General features: G+C 44.1%; 1 protein-coding gene across 11 annotated transcripts in view; it reads left to right on the top strand.

Moving 5' to 3' along the window:
* Positions 1 to 13,451, top strand: part of gtf2ird1 (GTF2I repeat domain containing 1) — a 209,625-nt gene that overhangs the window by 78,890 nt on the left and 117,284 nt on the right. For 10 of the 11 annotated variants that reach the window (XR_011963290.1, XM_072589410.1, XM_072589413.1 and 7 more), the window contains one exon: positions 8,741 to 8,839. The exons of the other annotated variant lie outside the window; for it this stretch is intronic. Coding sequence is in view for 9 of the 10 variants with exons in the window: in XM_072589410.1 (XP_072445511.1) it covers positions 8,741 to 8,839 (99 nt within the window). In the remaining variant the exon portion in view is untranslated. The remainder of the gene's footprint in view (positions 1 to 8,740; positions 8,840 to 13,451) is intronic. 11 annotated transcript variants of the gene reach the window in all.

Here is a 13,451-nt window from a genome sequence, read left to right as displayed (position 1 = left end):
AAAAGGATGGACTCGATCTAACAGTTGAAGTTCTAAATTGGAGAAAGGCTAATTTTGATGGTATTACGCAAGAACTTTCAAAAGCTGATTGGAAGCAGCTGTTCGCAGGTAAAGGAACGGCTGGAAAAAGAGAAACCTTCACAAATGAGATAACAAGAATCCAGAGAAAATATATTCCTGTCAGGGTGAAAGGGAAGGCTGGATGACTAGAGAAAGTGAGGGTTTGGTTAAGAAAAAGGAGGAAGCATATGTCAGGTATGGACAGCAGAGATTGAGAGAATCCTTACAAGAGTATAATGGCAGTTAGAGTATACTTAAAAGGGAAACCAGGAGGGCAAAGAGGGGACATGAGATAGCTTTGACAAATAGAACTAAGGAGAATGCAAAGGGTTTTCACAAATACGTTAAGGACAAAAGGGTAACTAGAGAGAGAATAGGGCCCCTCAACTTTCCAAACTAGGAGAAAGTGAGGTCTGCAGATGCTGGAGATTAGAGTCAAGAGTGTGGTGCTGGGAAAGTACAGCAGATCAGAAAGCATCTGAGGAGCAGGAGAATTGATGTTTTGGGCCTAAGCCTTTCATCAGGAATGAGGCTTGTGGGTGGGCCTGAGAGATAAATGGGGGGGGTGGGGTTGGGGGGGAAGGTAGCTGAGAAAGTGATAGGTGGATGAAGGTGAGGGAGAAGGTGATACGTCAGAGCAGGGCAGTGATGGACAGGTCCGGAGGGTGGTGCCGAGTTGGAGGCTTGGGACTGCAATAATGTGGGCAAGGGGGAAATGAGGAAGCTGTTGAAATCTACATTAATCCCGTGTGGTTGCAGGGTCCCAAGGCGGAATATGAGGTGTTCTTCCTCCAGGTGACGGGTGGTAACGGTTTGGCGGTGGAGGAGGCCCAGGACCTGCATGTCCTTGATGGTGTGGGAGAGGGAGGGGGAGTTGAAGTGTTCAGCCACTGAGTGGTGGGGTTGATGGGTGTGGGTGTCTCAGAGATATTCTCTGAAACGATCGCAAGAAGATGTCCTGTCTCCCCAATGTAGAGGAGAACATATCTGGTGCAACGGATGCAGTAGATGACATTAGTAGAGGTACAGGTACATTTCTGATGGATGTGGAAGGATCTCTTGGGGCCTTGGATGGAGGTGAGGGGAGTGGCATGGGCACAGGTTTTGCACGTGCTGCGGTGGCAGGGAATGGTGTCAAGAGTTGGGTGTGGTTTTGTGGCAGCATGGGCCTGACGAGGGAGCTGTGAAGGGAATGGTCTCCCCGGGACACTGTTAGGGAAAGGGAGGGAAGTATATCTTTGGTGGTGAGGTCCATCTGGAGGTGGCGGAAGTGGCAAAGGATGATGCGGTGTGAGCGGAGGTTGGTGGGGTGAAAGGTGAGGACTAGGGAAGTACCAGGGAACAGATGTGGCAGAGGCACAGACGAAAGGGGTAGCCATGGGCACCCACATGAGACCCAGCTATGCCTGTCTGTTTGTCGCGTATGTGGAACAGTCCATCTTCAGCAGTTACACAGGCACCTCCCCCGACCTGTTCCTCTGCTACATTGATGACTGTATCGGTGCCACCTTGTGCTCCCACAAGGAGGTTGAACAGTTCATCAACTTTACCAACACCTTCCACCCCAACCTCAAATTCACCTGTACCATGTCTGACACCTCCCTCCCCTTCCTGGACCTCTCCATCACCGTCTCTGGCGACTGACTAACCATAGACACCTATTACAAGCCCACCGACTCCCACAGCGACCTAGACTACCCTCCTCCCACCCTACCTCCTGTAAAAATGCTATCCCTTATTTCCAATCCCTCTGCCTCTGCCACATCTGTTCCCAGGATGACCAATTCTACCTTAGAAAATACCAGATGGCCTCCTTCTTCCAGGATCGCGACTTCCCTTCCCACGTGGTTGATGATGCCCTCCAGTGCATTTCCTCCACTTCACGCCCCACTGCCCTTGAACCCCACCCCTCCCAATGCAACAAGGACAGAACCTCCCCCCACCCCCGGTCCTCACCTTCCACTCCACCTCTGCATACATTACATCATCCTCCGCCACTTCCACCACCTTCAAACGGACCCCACCACCAGAGATATATTTTCCTCCCTATCCCTATAAGTGTTCCAGAGAGACCATTCCCTCTGCGACTCCCTCGTCAGGTCCATGCCCCCCCCCCCCCGCCACAAGCCCACATCCCACTCCTGGCACCACAGCACGTGCAAAACCTGCACCCATGCCACTCCCCTCACCTCTATCCAAGGCCACAAGGGATCTTTTCACATCCATCAGTATGTACCTCTATCAATGTCATCTACAGCATCCGTTGCACCCGGGATGTGGTCTCCCCTGCATTGGGGAGATAGGACACCTTCTTATGAATCGTTTCAGCGAACCTCTCTGGGACTCCCGCACCTACCAACCCCACCGCCCCGTGGCTGAACACTTCAACTCTCCCTCCGAATCCCTCAGGGACATACAGGTCCTGGGCCGCCTCCACTGCCAAACCGTTACCATCCGACGCCTGGAGGAAGAACGCCTCATATTCCGCTTTGGGACCCTGCAATCACATGGGATAAATGTGGATTTCTACAGCTTCATAATTTCCCCTCCCCCCACATTATCCCAGTCCCAAGCCTCCAACTTGGCACCGCCCTCCAGACCTGTCCATCACTTTCCACTCTGACCTATTGCTTTCCCAGCTACCTTCCACCCTGCCCCATCCTGCTCCCAGCACCAGCCCACAAGCCTTATTCCTGATGGAGGGCTTATGCCCAAAAAATTGATTTTCCTGCTCTTCAGATGCTGCCTGACTTGCTAACCAGCAACATACTCACGGCCCCTCAAAATCAGTAAGGCAGACTATGTGTGGAGCCGCAGGAGATGGGGGAGATACTAAATGAGTATTTTGCGTCAGCATTTACTGTGGGGAAAGATATGGAAGATATAGAATGTGGAAATAGATGGTGACATCTTGGAAAATGTCCATATTACAGAGGAAGAGGTGCTGGATGTCTTGAAATGCACAAAAGTGAATAAATCCCCAGGACCTGATCAGGTGTACCCTAGACCTCTGTGGGAAGCAAGGGAAGTGATTGCTGGGCCTCTTGCTGAGATATTTGTATCATCGATAGTCACAGGTGAGGCGTAGGAAGACTGGAGGTTGGTTAACGTGGTGCCACTGTTGAAGAAGGGTGGTAAAGACAAGCCAGGGAACTATAGACCAGTGAGCCCGATGTCGGTGATAGGCAAGTTGTTGGAGGGAATCCTGAGGGACAGGATGTACATATATTTGGAAAGGCAAGGATTGATTAAGGATAGTTCACATGGCTTTGTGTGTAGGAAATCCTGTCTCACGAACATGATTGAGTTTATTGAAGAAGTAACAAAGAGGATTGATGAGGGCAGAGCAGTAGATGTGATCTATATGAGCTTCAGTAAGGCGTTTGACAAGGTTCCCCATGGGAGACTGGTTAGCAAGCTTAGATCTCATGGAATACAGGGAGAACTAGCCATTTGGATACAGAACTGGCTCAAAGGTAGAAGACCGAAGGTGGTGGTGGAGGGTTGTTTTTCAGACTGGAGGCCTGTGACCAGTGGAGTGCCACAAGGATCGGTGCTGGGTCCTATACTTTTTGTCATTTACATAAATGATTTGGATGCGAGCATAAGAGGTACAGTTAGTTTGCAGATGACACCAAAATTGGAGGTATATTGGACAGCGAAGAGGGTTACCTCCGATTACAACAGGATCTTGACCGGATGGGCCAATGGGCTGAGAAGTGGCAGATTGAATTTAATTCCGATAAATGCGAGGTGCTGCATTTTGGGAAAGCAAATCTTAGCAAGACTTATACACTTAATGGTAAGGTCCTTGGGAGTGTTGCTGAATGAAGAGACCGTGGAGTGCAGGTTCATAGCTCCTTGAAAATGGAGTTGCAGGTAGATAGGATAGTGAAGGCGGCATTTTGTATGCTTTCCTTTATTGGTCAGAGTATTGAGTACAGGAGTTGAGAGGTCATATTGTGGCTATGCAGGACATTGGTTAGTACACTGTTGGAATATTGTGTGCAATTCTAGTCTCCTTCCTATCAGAAAGATGTTGTGAAACTTGAAAGGGTTCAGAAAAGATTTACAAGGATGTTGCCAGGGTTGGAGGATCTGAGCTACAGGGAGAGGCTGAACAGGCTGGGGCTGTTTTCCCTGGAGTGTCAGAGGCTGAGGGGTGACCTTATCGAGGTTTACAAAATTATGAGGGGCATGGATAGGGTAAATAGACAAAGCCTTTTCCCTGAGGTTGGGGAGTCCAGAACTAGAGGGCATAGGTTTAGGGTGAGAATGGAAAGATATAAAAGAGACTTAGGGGGCAACGTTTTCACGCAGAGGGTGGTGCATGTATGGATTGAGCTGCCAGAGGAAGTGGTGGAGGCTGGTACAATTACAGAATTTAAAAAGCATCTGGATGGGTATGTGAATAGGAAGGATTTAGAGGGATATGGACCAAATGCTGTCAAATGGGACTAGATTTGATTAGGATATCTGGCCGGCATGGATGAATTGGACTGAAGGGTGTGTTTCCATGCTGTACATCTCCATGACATCATGGTAACGTCTATTAATGAGAAAACAGAGCGAATAAAGACAGAAATTGCTGGAAAAGTTCAGCAGGTCTAGCAGTATTTGTGAAGAGAAACTACAGATTTCTCAGTGACCTTTCCTGAGAACTGGCATCCACTGTTCTTTTGGTTTTTAAACAGGGAGAATAAGTTTGTAAATAGCTTATAGAAATCATTACTTTAGGGTGATGCTAAGAACTGCACCAAAGTGAGAGCTGGGTTGCTCCCTTTGGGGGTCAGTGGGCGGAGCTCATTTCCGCTGAGGGAGGGAATGTGGCGGCATGCAGCTGTCCTTCCGACCCTTCGATAAGTCAAACACTTGGCAAGAAATGCAGCTGCTGTCACTGTGGTACTATAACTGTGCACAGAGGGCGATCTCATAATTCATTCCTTCTAGTCTCATAATCATTGTAAAGTTAGTGGATAGATTCTCTCTCCAGGATAGAGATTTCTAATCAGCCTGTTGGTACATAGCTCTGGAGCAGCTGGGTATGGAGCCTGTTCCTTCACTTCCAAACCAGGTCACTGTAAGTGTCCAAGTCTGTTGTCTGGTGCATACTGACCCAGCTCAGAACCCTTTCTAATCCCCCAAGGTGATAGAGCTCATTACAAATTAATTTACAGATCACTAAACTTGAGAATCCCTCTCAATGTTTTCAGCCTGGAATCAGGAGAATGTGAGGTAGGAGTCTGGATTAATGTCTTGATCCTGTTTGTGAGATACCGTTGTTTGAGGAGGTGATTACGTTACTACTTACATGATGTGAAAGCAGTCAGTCGGGATGTTCATGGTTAGGTATTCAGATGAAGGCAGTTTGTCTCCCCTACACCATCCCCTCCTTATACATAATTTAACCAGACCCACAGACCAGAATTGAAAGCAATTGAGGTCTGTTCATTCACTGTAGTTGTCTTTAGGTGTGGTGATGAACAAGACAGTAAATGGGATTCCTGCCTGGACTACACCTTCTCAATGAATGCCTTCCTCTCCAACCTCTGTCCTCAACAGAACTATTTCCCTGTCTTTTGTCCTTGAGGGCTGGATGACATTCCAGGTTAAAGGCATTACACCCAGAAATGTTTCCAAGCTATACCACCTTGACTTGGCCATTGTGATAGATGTCATTTTTCAAGGTTTACGCATATTGCAGTTTGAGCTCCTACTAACACATGCTTAATATAGATTATAGTACAGTTCACATGCATACTGAGGCTCGCGTAGCTTATTGTGTGGTTTGTGCAACTTAGTGTGGTTTGCAAAGAAAGCTCATGTGCTGTAACAAAGATCAAGTCGACAGACTGGAGCAAAGATGATTGTGAGGGACTGAGAGTAGAACTTGGTGGAAATAAAAGTGCAGCAAAATTGGCGACCAGCAATGGGAATTTTTTTTTTTTAGCAAAGTTAAACAGTGTGGGAGAAAATATATCCCACTTTAAGAAGAGAAAAAGACTCAATTCTAGCTGGGCCCCTTGGCATAAAAATAAACAAAAGAGAGGCATGGAGGCTTCAGAAGGAGGGAAACATAAAGTACGTAGAGACCGAAGGAAAACAGGCTAAGAGATTGGGAGATTTTTTTAAAAATTCTGATGATAAAGAGGAATGTCAAAAGTAAGTCATCAAAGAACAAACCAAAATAGCATTTTTTTATTGATGTAAAATATTTGACTATGATGGGAATAGACCCACTAAAGTCAGGATAATACCACAGATAATGATATTGAGATGACATAAATAGCAAATAATTCATTTAAACAGGGAGGCAGAACAAGTTGATATAGAGTCATAGAGATGTACAGCATGGAAACAGACCCTTCGGTCCAACCCGTCCATGCTGACCAGATATCCCAATCCAATCTAGTCCCACCTGCCAGCACCCAGCCCATATCCCTCCAAACCCTTCCTATTCATATACCCATCCAAATGCCTCTTAAATGTTGCCATTGTACCAGCCTCCTGATGAGAAGAGCAAAAAGTGTATTTAAGATTTAACAACAATAAGGGTTATATTGATTTAATTGACACACTTGAAGATAAAACCCTGGTCTGGATGCAATACATTCACATTTTGAAAGAATGTATGGATCAGGTAACAAAGACATTAATCCATGTATTTACTGTTTATTCAGAAAAGATATAGAACATTACAGCGCAGTACCGGCCCTTCGGCCCTCGATGTTGCGCCGACCTGTTATAACAATCTGAAGCCCATCTAACCTGCACTATTCCATGCACGTCCATATGCTTGTCCATAGACCCAGAGAACTGGTGGTTAGCTTTTATTTAGCAAAGGGGCCAGAAAACGATCAGGAAATTACCGACTAGTCAGCTTACTGTCAGTGGGAGGAAAATAATGCAATCGCCGGAGCATATGGAAAAAACACACAAATGAAAAATGTAACAGTGAAACTCTGCATGAATGTCAAGAGGGAAAGTTTTGCTTTGACCAAACTTGCTGAATTTTTGGAGGCAATGGCAAAGCAGTGAATGTAATTTTTCTGGGTTTGCAAGTGGCCTTCAGTCAGGAGCTGGGGATTGCCTGAATGAATAAGGTCAGAGATTCTGGAGTCGGGGAGTAGGATTTGCGAGCTGACTTTAAGACAAAAGCAAAAGGTCGGAATAAAGGCTTTTTATTGACCGTGATCGAGGGTAGGATTGACAGTAATAGTTTGGACTTTGGAATCAAAAACACAAGTTCTAAATTAGTAGATGACATTAAATTGGGAGTGCTAGCCAATTCAGTGGATGACTGCAACAATTTAGCATAACATGATGAAATTGTAGGATGAGTAAATAATTAGCAGATGAAGTTCAACATTGTTAAATGTCAGTCGGCACATTTAAATGAAATGAAGCCACTTAAGACTTGGAAAGTGCAAGTCTCAAAGGGCGAGAGGAACAAAGGGATCTTCAAATACAAATAAACCAGTCTCTAAAATTGCTCCACAACTTGGCAAGGCCAAAAAGCTACAAACCAAGCAGTGGGTTTTCTCGAAAGGGAGAGAATTGATAAGGAAGTCGCACTACACCTCTATTTAACACTGGTCTGACCATACTGGGAGTACTGTTTGCAGGTGTAGTTATCTGCATTTGTGAAAAAGATCTAGAGGAATTGGAGAGGATGCAGGTTGATCCAAGAAATGCTTGGACACACCCCGTGGGAAAGAAATGACCAGCTGAGTCTCTTCTTTCAAAAGAAAAAGTAAGGTGTCCTAATGAAGGCGTTCAAAATTATGAAAGATTTTGATACAGTGGATATAGAGAATAGTTATCCACTTAGGACAGAGAGAACATCTAGAATAACCATCAATGTAAGAGAGTCACCAAGAGTTCCAAAAGGGGAATCAGGGGAAAGTTTCTTACCCAGAGCAGTTAAAGATGGGGGTTTGCTGCCGCAGGGAGTATTAGTTTGAGGGAGTTAGTGGAATCTATGAAGGAAAAAGGAATAGAGGATAATGATGGCAGATTTAGATGACAGATGGGGCAATACTCAAGTGGAGTTTGAGCACTCACATGGTGTGGTTGGGTCAAATGGCCTGTTTCTGTATATCCTACAAAATGTATATAACATATTCTCCCTTACTTGTTACACTGCTCCATTCTCCAGCAGTGTATCTATCCTGCCAGTGCTGGAACCCTATGTCCCTTGTCAGTGTCGTTATCTATTGTACCAGTGTCTATGGCTCCCACCTCTGTCTCTCCTCTCCCTTGCACCCCCCTCTCTCTCGCCACCTCCTCTGTCTCTCTCTCTCTCTCTCTCTCTCTCTGCTGCTCTCTTCCCATCCCACCCCTTCTCTCCATCTGCTCTCCATTCCCACTTTCCCACCCTCTCTCCTCCCGCTCTCCCAGACCCCCCGCTCCCCCAGCACCCCCACCACACTCTCCCAACCCCCTCTGCATCTCCTTTCATGAAGAAATGACCATGATTGCTGGACAAAAAACAGGATGGAGCTTGGTGAAAGGGAGTTGCAGGAAGTAGTTGTAATTTAATCTTTTGGGAAAACTAGATACTCTGTCACATCCTGCAAAGTGGAGACAGGGATATCGATGAACTGGCTTCCTCCCTAGTTTCAGGACATATTTCCAGTATACTCCATCTCTGTGCTAACTGTGTTCTCCTCATTTCTAGGTAAAAATACAACAGGGTTTATTGGTGAACTCAGCAACATCTCTCAACATTCACACGTTTCAAAGCGGCTCCTTTTTTCTATAGTACACGATAAAGCAGGTAACACATTTTACATGTTCTCTCGGGAGCATAGACGGGAGGGGGGTCATAACACATTGGTCAGTGGAGCAATGGGACCTTCATTAAGGGGAGCAGCACAGGATAATACTCACCAAACTCTCTGCTGTGGCTTGTTAGGGGGTGAGAGACATTAATGCACTGGGATAGCAAGATCCCAATGTGAGGCTAGGAGATGTGGTATTGTGTGGTTGTGCCACACAGACTGGCAGGTCCTGGGTTATCTCCAAGTGTAGCTGCCCTTCAGTACTATACATCTATTTGGGTTCTACATCAAACAGCACCTTTCCCTCAAAGTGGAACACCTGTACCAGCTTATCTGATCTGGAGGCTTCACGCAGAAACCAAGTGTCCATCTGTATCAGTAGATTCCTGAACAGTAACAGTGACACCAAACTCAGCAATACTCTCTGTATTTAGCCCTCCGAGATTAATTAACGTTTCTGGGATTCCTTCTGACACCCACATAGTTACGTTTTGTATCTCGTGCTCTTTATTACACCTCGGAGCTGTTCCATCCCACTGTTGCAGTAAGGTCCTGCAATGCTCGTGAATATTTCCTTGACAGGTTTGGTATCAGGTTGTCGAGCTGGCTTCTATAACTATACATCTTAAAGAGATCAGCCACATAACTAATGATTGCCTATTAAGTTTGGTCGCTTAATGAGATTGTTTAGTGACAGTTATCTAACAGTATATTGTCCATTTAAACTCTTAGCACAACAGCAAGTTACAAATGGAACTGATGAACTGATAAAGCTTTATATCTCCCATCAATAACTGATGTGTGATCTATAACAATTGTATTTACAGTATTGCAGCGTGAGTCATACAGTTTTAAAGCATGGTGAAATGTCCTTTGGCCCATTGTATCTGGGCCTGTCATCAATCAGCTATCTGTACTAATCCTATTTTCTTGCAATTGGCCCAGAGCCTTGCACGCTATGCCATTTGAAGTACTCATCTAAATACTTTTTACATCTCTTGCGGATGAAACAAAATGTGCGTCATGATCCCCAGCAAAGTATCGTGCTAATGTGTAACTCACTGGCAAGGACCAGCAGCCAGGTCCGTACTCTAAAGCTGAGTGTATCAGCTGTGACAATTTGGTTTTTTTGCTAACAAGTACACAGATATACAGTGGTATGTTACTCACTTTGTAACCATTTTGAGCCACTTGATGAAATATGTTTGTTTTCTCCCATATACCAGAGACCCTGGAATTAGTTTCACACTTTCACTAGCTCAGCCTACAGCACGTACTGGAGTTTAAATCCTGCCCCGAGTATTTCACTACCATAAAGAGGCAGAGCCTATACACAGCAGGAGAACGTTGGTAACCTAGATAGCAGGTGATAATATACAACAGTCACTACTGCTTTTCGAATTCCACACTCTGGTTTTAACTTTGGGAAATTTTATAGATTGAAACGGTTTATAAAAAAGAACAAATCACTGGCTTTAAATGGCTGCAGAAAACACCTGACCACACATTAGACCCAGCTTTATATAGAAGAAACAAAATTGTCTGAATTAAAGCTAATATTTTTATGGGGATGGGCTAAAACCGAACCCTGAAACTAGTCCACCTAGTCTGGCACAAAGAGATTTCCAACTCCTATTTCGATTTTTTTTTCCCACCAGTTTTAGCAGTTTCACTTTAATGAAGATGCAAGGAATCCTTTGCAATTGTCAAGCTTTGAACCAATGACATTAAGCAGAGAAATACACAAACCCCCAACTTGTATTTCAAGAAGAAGCTTTTTACAGATGGGGGAGCTGGACTTTTGAGACAGATTTGGGACCAGAGAATTGGAAAAAATGCTTTCTCAGATTCTCCAGAAGGAGAATGCGCAGTAACACAACAAATTAAAAAGTAACATCAGACCTCAAAGGTCAACAGAAAACTTCACTAAGGCTAATGACCCCAAATACCAATTAAACAACTGTGGTTTCAGGTTAAAACCTTATCCTATAATGACCCCCTAAACTGTATATTTCTTTCATCTTTCTTCAGTGTCCTACTGGGCACTCTCCTATTTACGTTTTGTGCTTGTGTGCGTCCACACCAGTTGTTACAAACTTATTACATTGTCTTGGAATTAATAGATAAGAAAATTCCCCTTTCTTTCTACTCAAGAAAACCTTAAGAATAGAGTCCTTGCTGCCACAGTAGATATTGGATGACTATGTTTCTATCAGAGAGAGAAGTACCCCTCCTCACCTCGTTGCAACAATGTCAAAATGGTACAGTACGGTGGGACACTCCTGTGATTCACAAGAAGGAATTGCTATTGTTTCATAAAGTTTGTGCACATTTAAGAATTGCGTGTGCAGCTGAGAAAACCCAAGAGATGGTGCTCAATGTGATCTGTGCAGTGCAAAATGGGACTGGTTTCACTGGATGTAGGGCAAGTGTCAGATGAATACATATATACATTTGTAATGGTAATGTTCAAGAGACCACCAGGTTAGCGGATATTACAACAGAACTTTTACTGTATTATCATATTATTTTAAATTAACTGACAAGGAAGTTGCTTAGGAATTTAAGCAGCATTTCTTGCTACAATTTTTAGAACCATTGAAACCATTTTCAAGGATAAAAAGAATGTTGAGATGGCCTGTGGGAGAGGGTGCCGATATGGAGCAGGTTGGTTGGTGGGTATAGACAGTGCTGAAAAAGTGACGGGACATTAGATGTGTTTTTAGTGGAGTGATAGTTCAGCGTTTGGAATTTGCTGGCTGCAGTACAGACTTGGCTGACCATATATGTATGTTTTAACATTCCAGTATCTGTAGCTTGCTGTTTTATTTTATTGTATGAGACAGGGTGGCGAGATGAATGTTTGGACTGCGTTTTAAATCAGATCCTGTGGGTCTTGGTTTTCCGATGTCAGATAGCAGTTGCAGTAAGTTGGAGTTAGTCAGGGTGAACAGTGTTACACAAATGGTCACTCCTTTTATCTCCAGAACACCTGGTGAGTGATGAGTGGATCACAGTTGAGGATCTGTTTCTGGATAATCTGTTCCTCGAGGGTGATATAATACTATAGGGTTAACACAGTGGGCAGGACAGTTCATGTTAGCCTGTTGAATAAAATCTGTGCAGTAACTCCTTTGAAGTCAAGTGCCAAGTTGTCAACTGCACTCCACAGTGGGACATGGCTGACTGTACTGCTTGTAATTTTGAATGAATTCCTGTAAATATGGGCTGACTTGAGGGAAAACTAACTGCAAGTAGGAAGAACGTATCTTTCTTTTTTTTGTGTTTTTTAAAAATCAAGGAATTGCCCACTTTTTAAAAGCAACTTGCCTGATACCCATTGTTAGTGTTATGCATACTGCTGCTTGTTAAGCAGTAGGAGAATAACTGCATGTTGACAGGAGCTGTGGACAAAGGGAGTTTCGGCCAGCGACATGTAGCTGATTGGTCTGTGGGGCGGTGCCCAGCTGTCAATGACAAAGGCCTTCTGCCTACCAACAACCATGTGATTGGCTCCCAGATAGCTGAACAGCTTGATCATGTGACTGTTTGGTTAGAAGCCATCAGCCCTTCAAGAAGAATGGAATTGCCTTTTTTGTTATGCATTTTTAAAAAAAGCCTGAAAAAAGCCAGTTTATTTCCTCTGTCAAATTCTGTAAATTGTGGGTTTTTTTAATCTAATAAATCAAAGACGTTATAAGCGTGAACCATTTGCTGTATGTGTCTTGCACAGTGATGAAAGTGACTGAAGAATGAAGGTCAATCCAAAAGGATGATTTCAGGGAACTCTTTATACAGCAACCACTGAGCTGCCTTCCCAGTCTTTCCCTCCATCCATGTGTAAAAAAGAATATTTACGTGTAGAGGGGAGTTCTATAAGAGGCTTAGCATTTTAAATAGTAGAATCACATGTAGGTGAATCATAATTGTTTATCTGCAGCTAGAATCTATTGTGTGTCATATATAATAAATCTTGCTATGTACAGAAATTACTCCATGTTTTCTGTCAAACTTGGTCTGATATTTGGGTAAATTAGTGAATTTTGCACACATTTTATAAAATCTTTTAACTTTTGTGATCATTCCAGGAATAGTGTGTCTCAATTTCCAGTGCGCTACCCCTCCATGAATCTTGAAACATCATCTGGGACAGGCATAAGGGAACCTGAACCTCAAAGCTAATTATAGAAGCAGTCGCTGGGATTAAAAAATCTTTCCAAAAGGGGAAATGTGGAAACGCTAGAGTGTTACTGTGGATTGGGATAGTTTAAAGAACTGAAAGGCACTTGGGAATGGATGTAAATACTAGCTTTGCCAGCTATGTTGACAACACAAGATCAAATATAAAAACATTCTGATGGAATTTTTACCACTTCACTGATATTGCTATATACATACAACGTCTAGTGAGGTGGAACTTTCCTGTTCCAGCAAGTAACAATTTCTCTGCCGAGGACGTTGACATGGAGCCTTTGGGGAGTAGTTTCTTCCACTACCCTCAGGGTCCTGCACCTAGGCAAGACCCAGTGTCCTGGGAATTGTAGACTATCATTCCTTACCTGGGAGCAGAGATGCAAGATAGTTGAGTCATGTCCTGCCTTTACTCAC

This window comes from Chiloscyllium punctatum, chromosome 19, assembly GCF_047496795.1.
Source record: "Chiloscyllium punctatum isolate Juve2018m chromosome 19, sChiPun1.3, whole genome shotgun sequence".
NCBI classification, from domain to species: Eukaryota; Metazoa; Chordata; class Chondrichthyes; order Orectolobiformes; family Hemiscylliidae; genus Chiloscyllium; species Chiloscyllium punctatum.
Note: the sequence above shows the minus strand (reverse complement) of the source record. Positions and strands in the feature narration are given on the sequence as shown.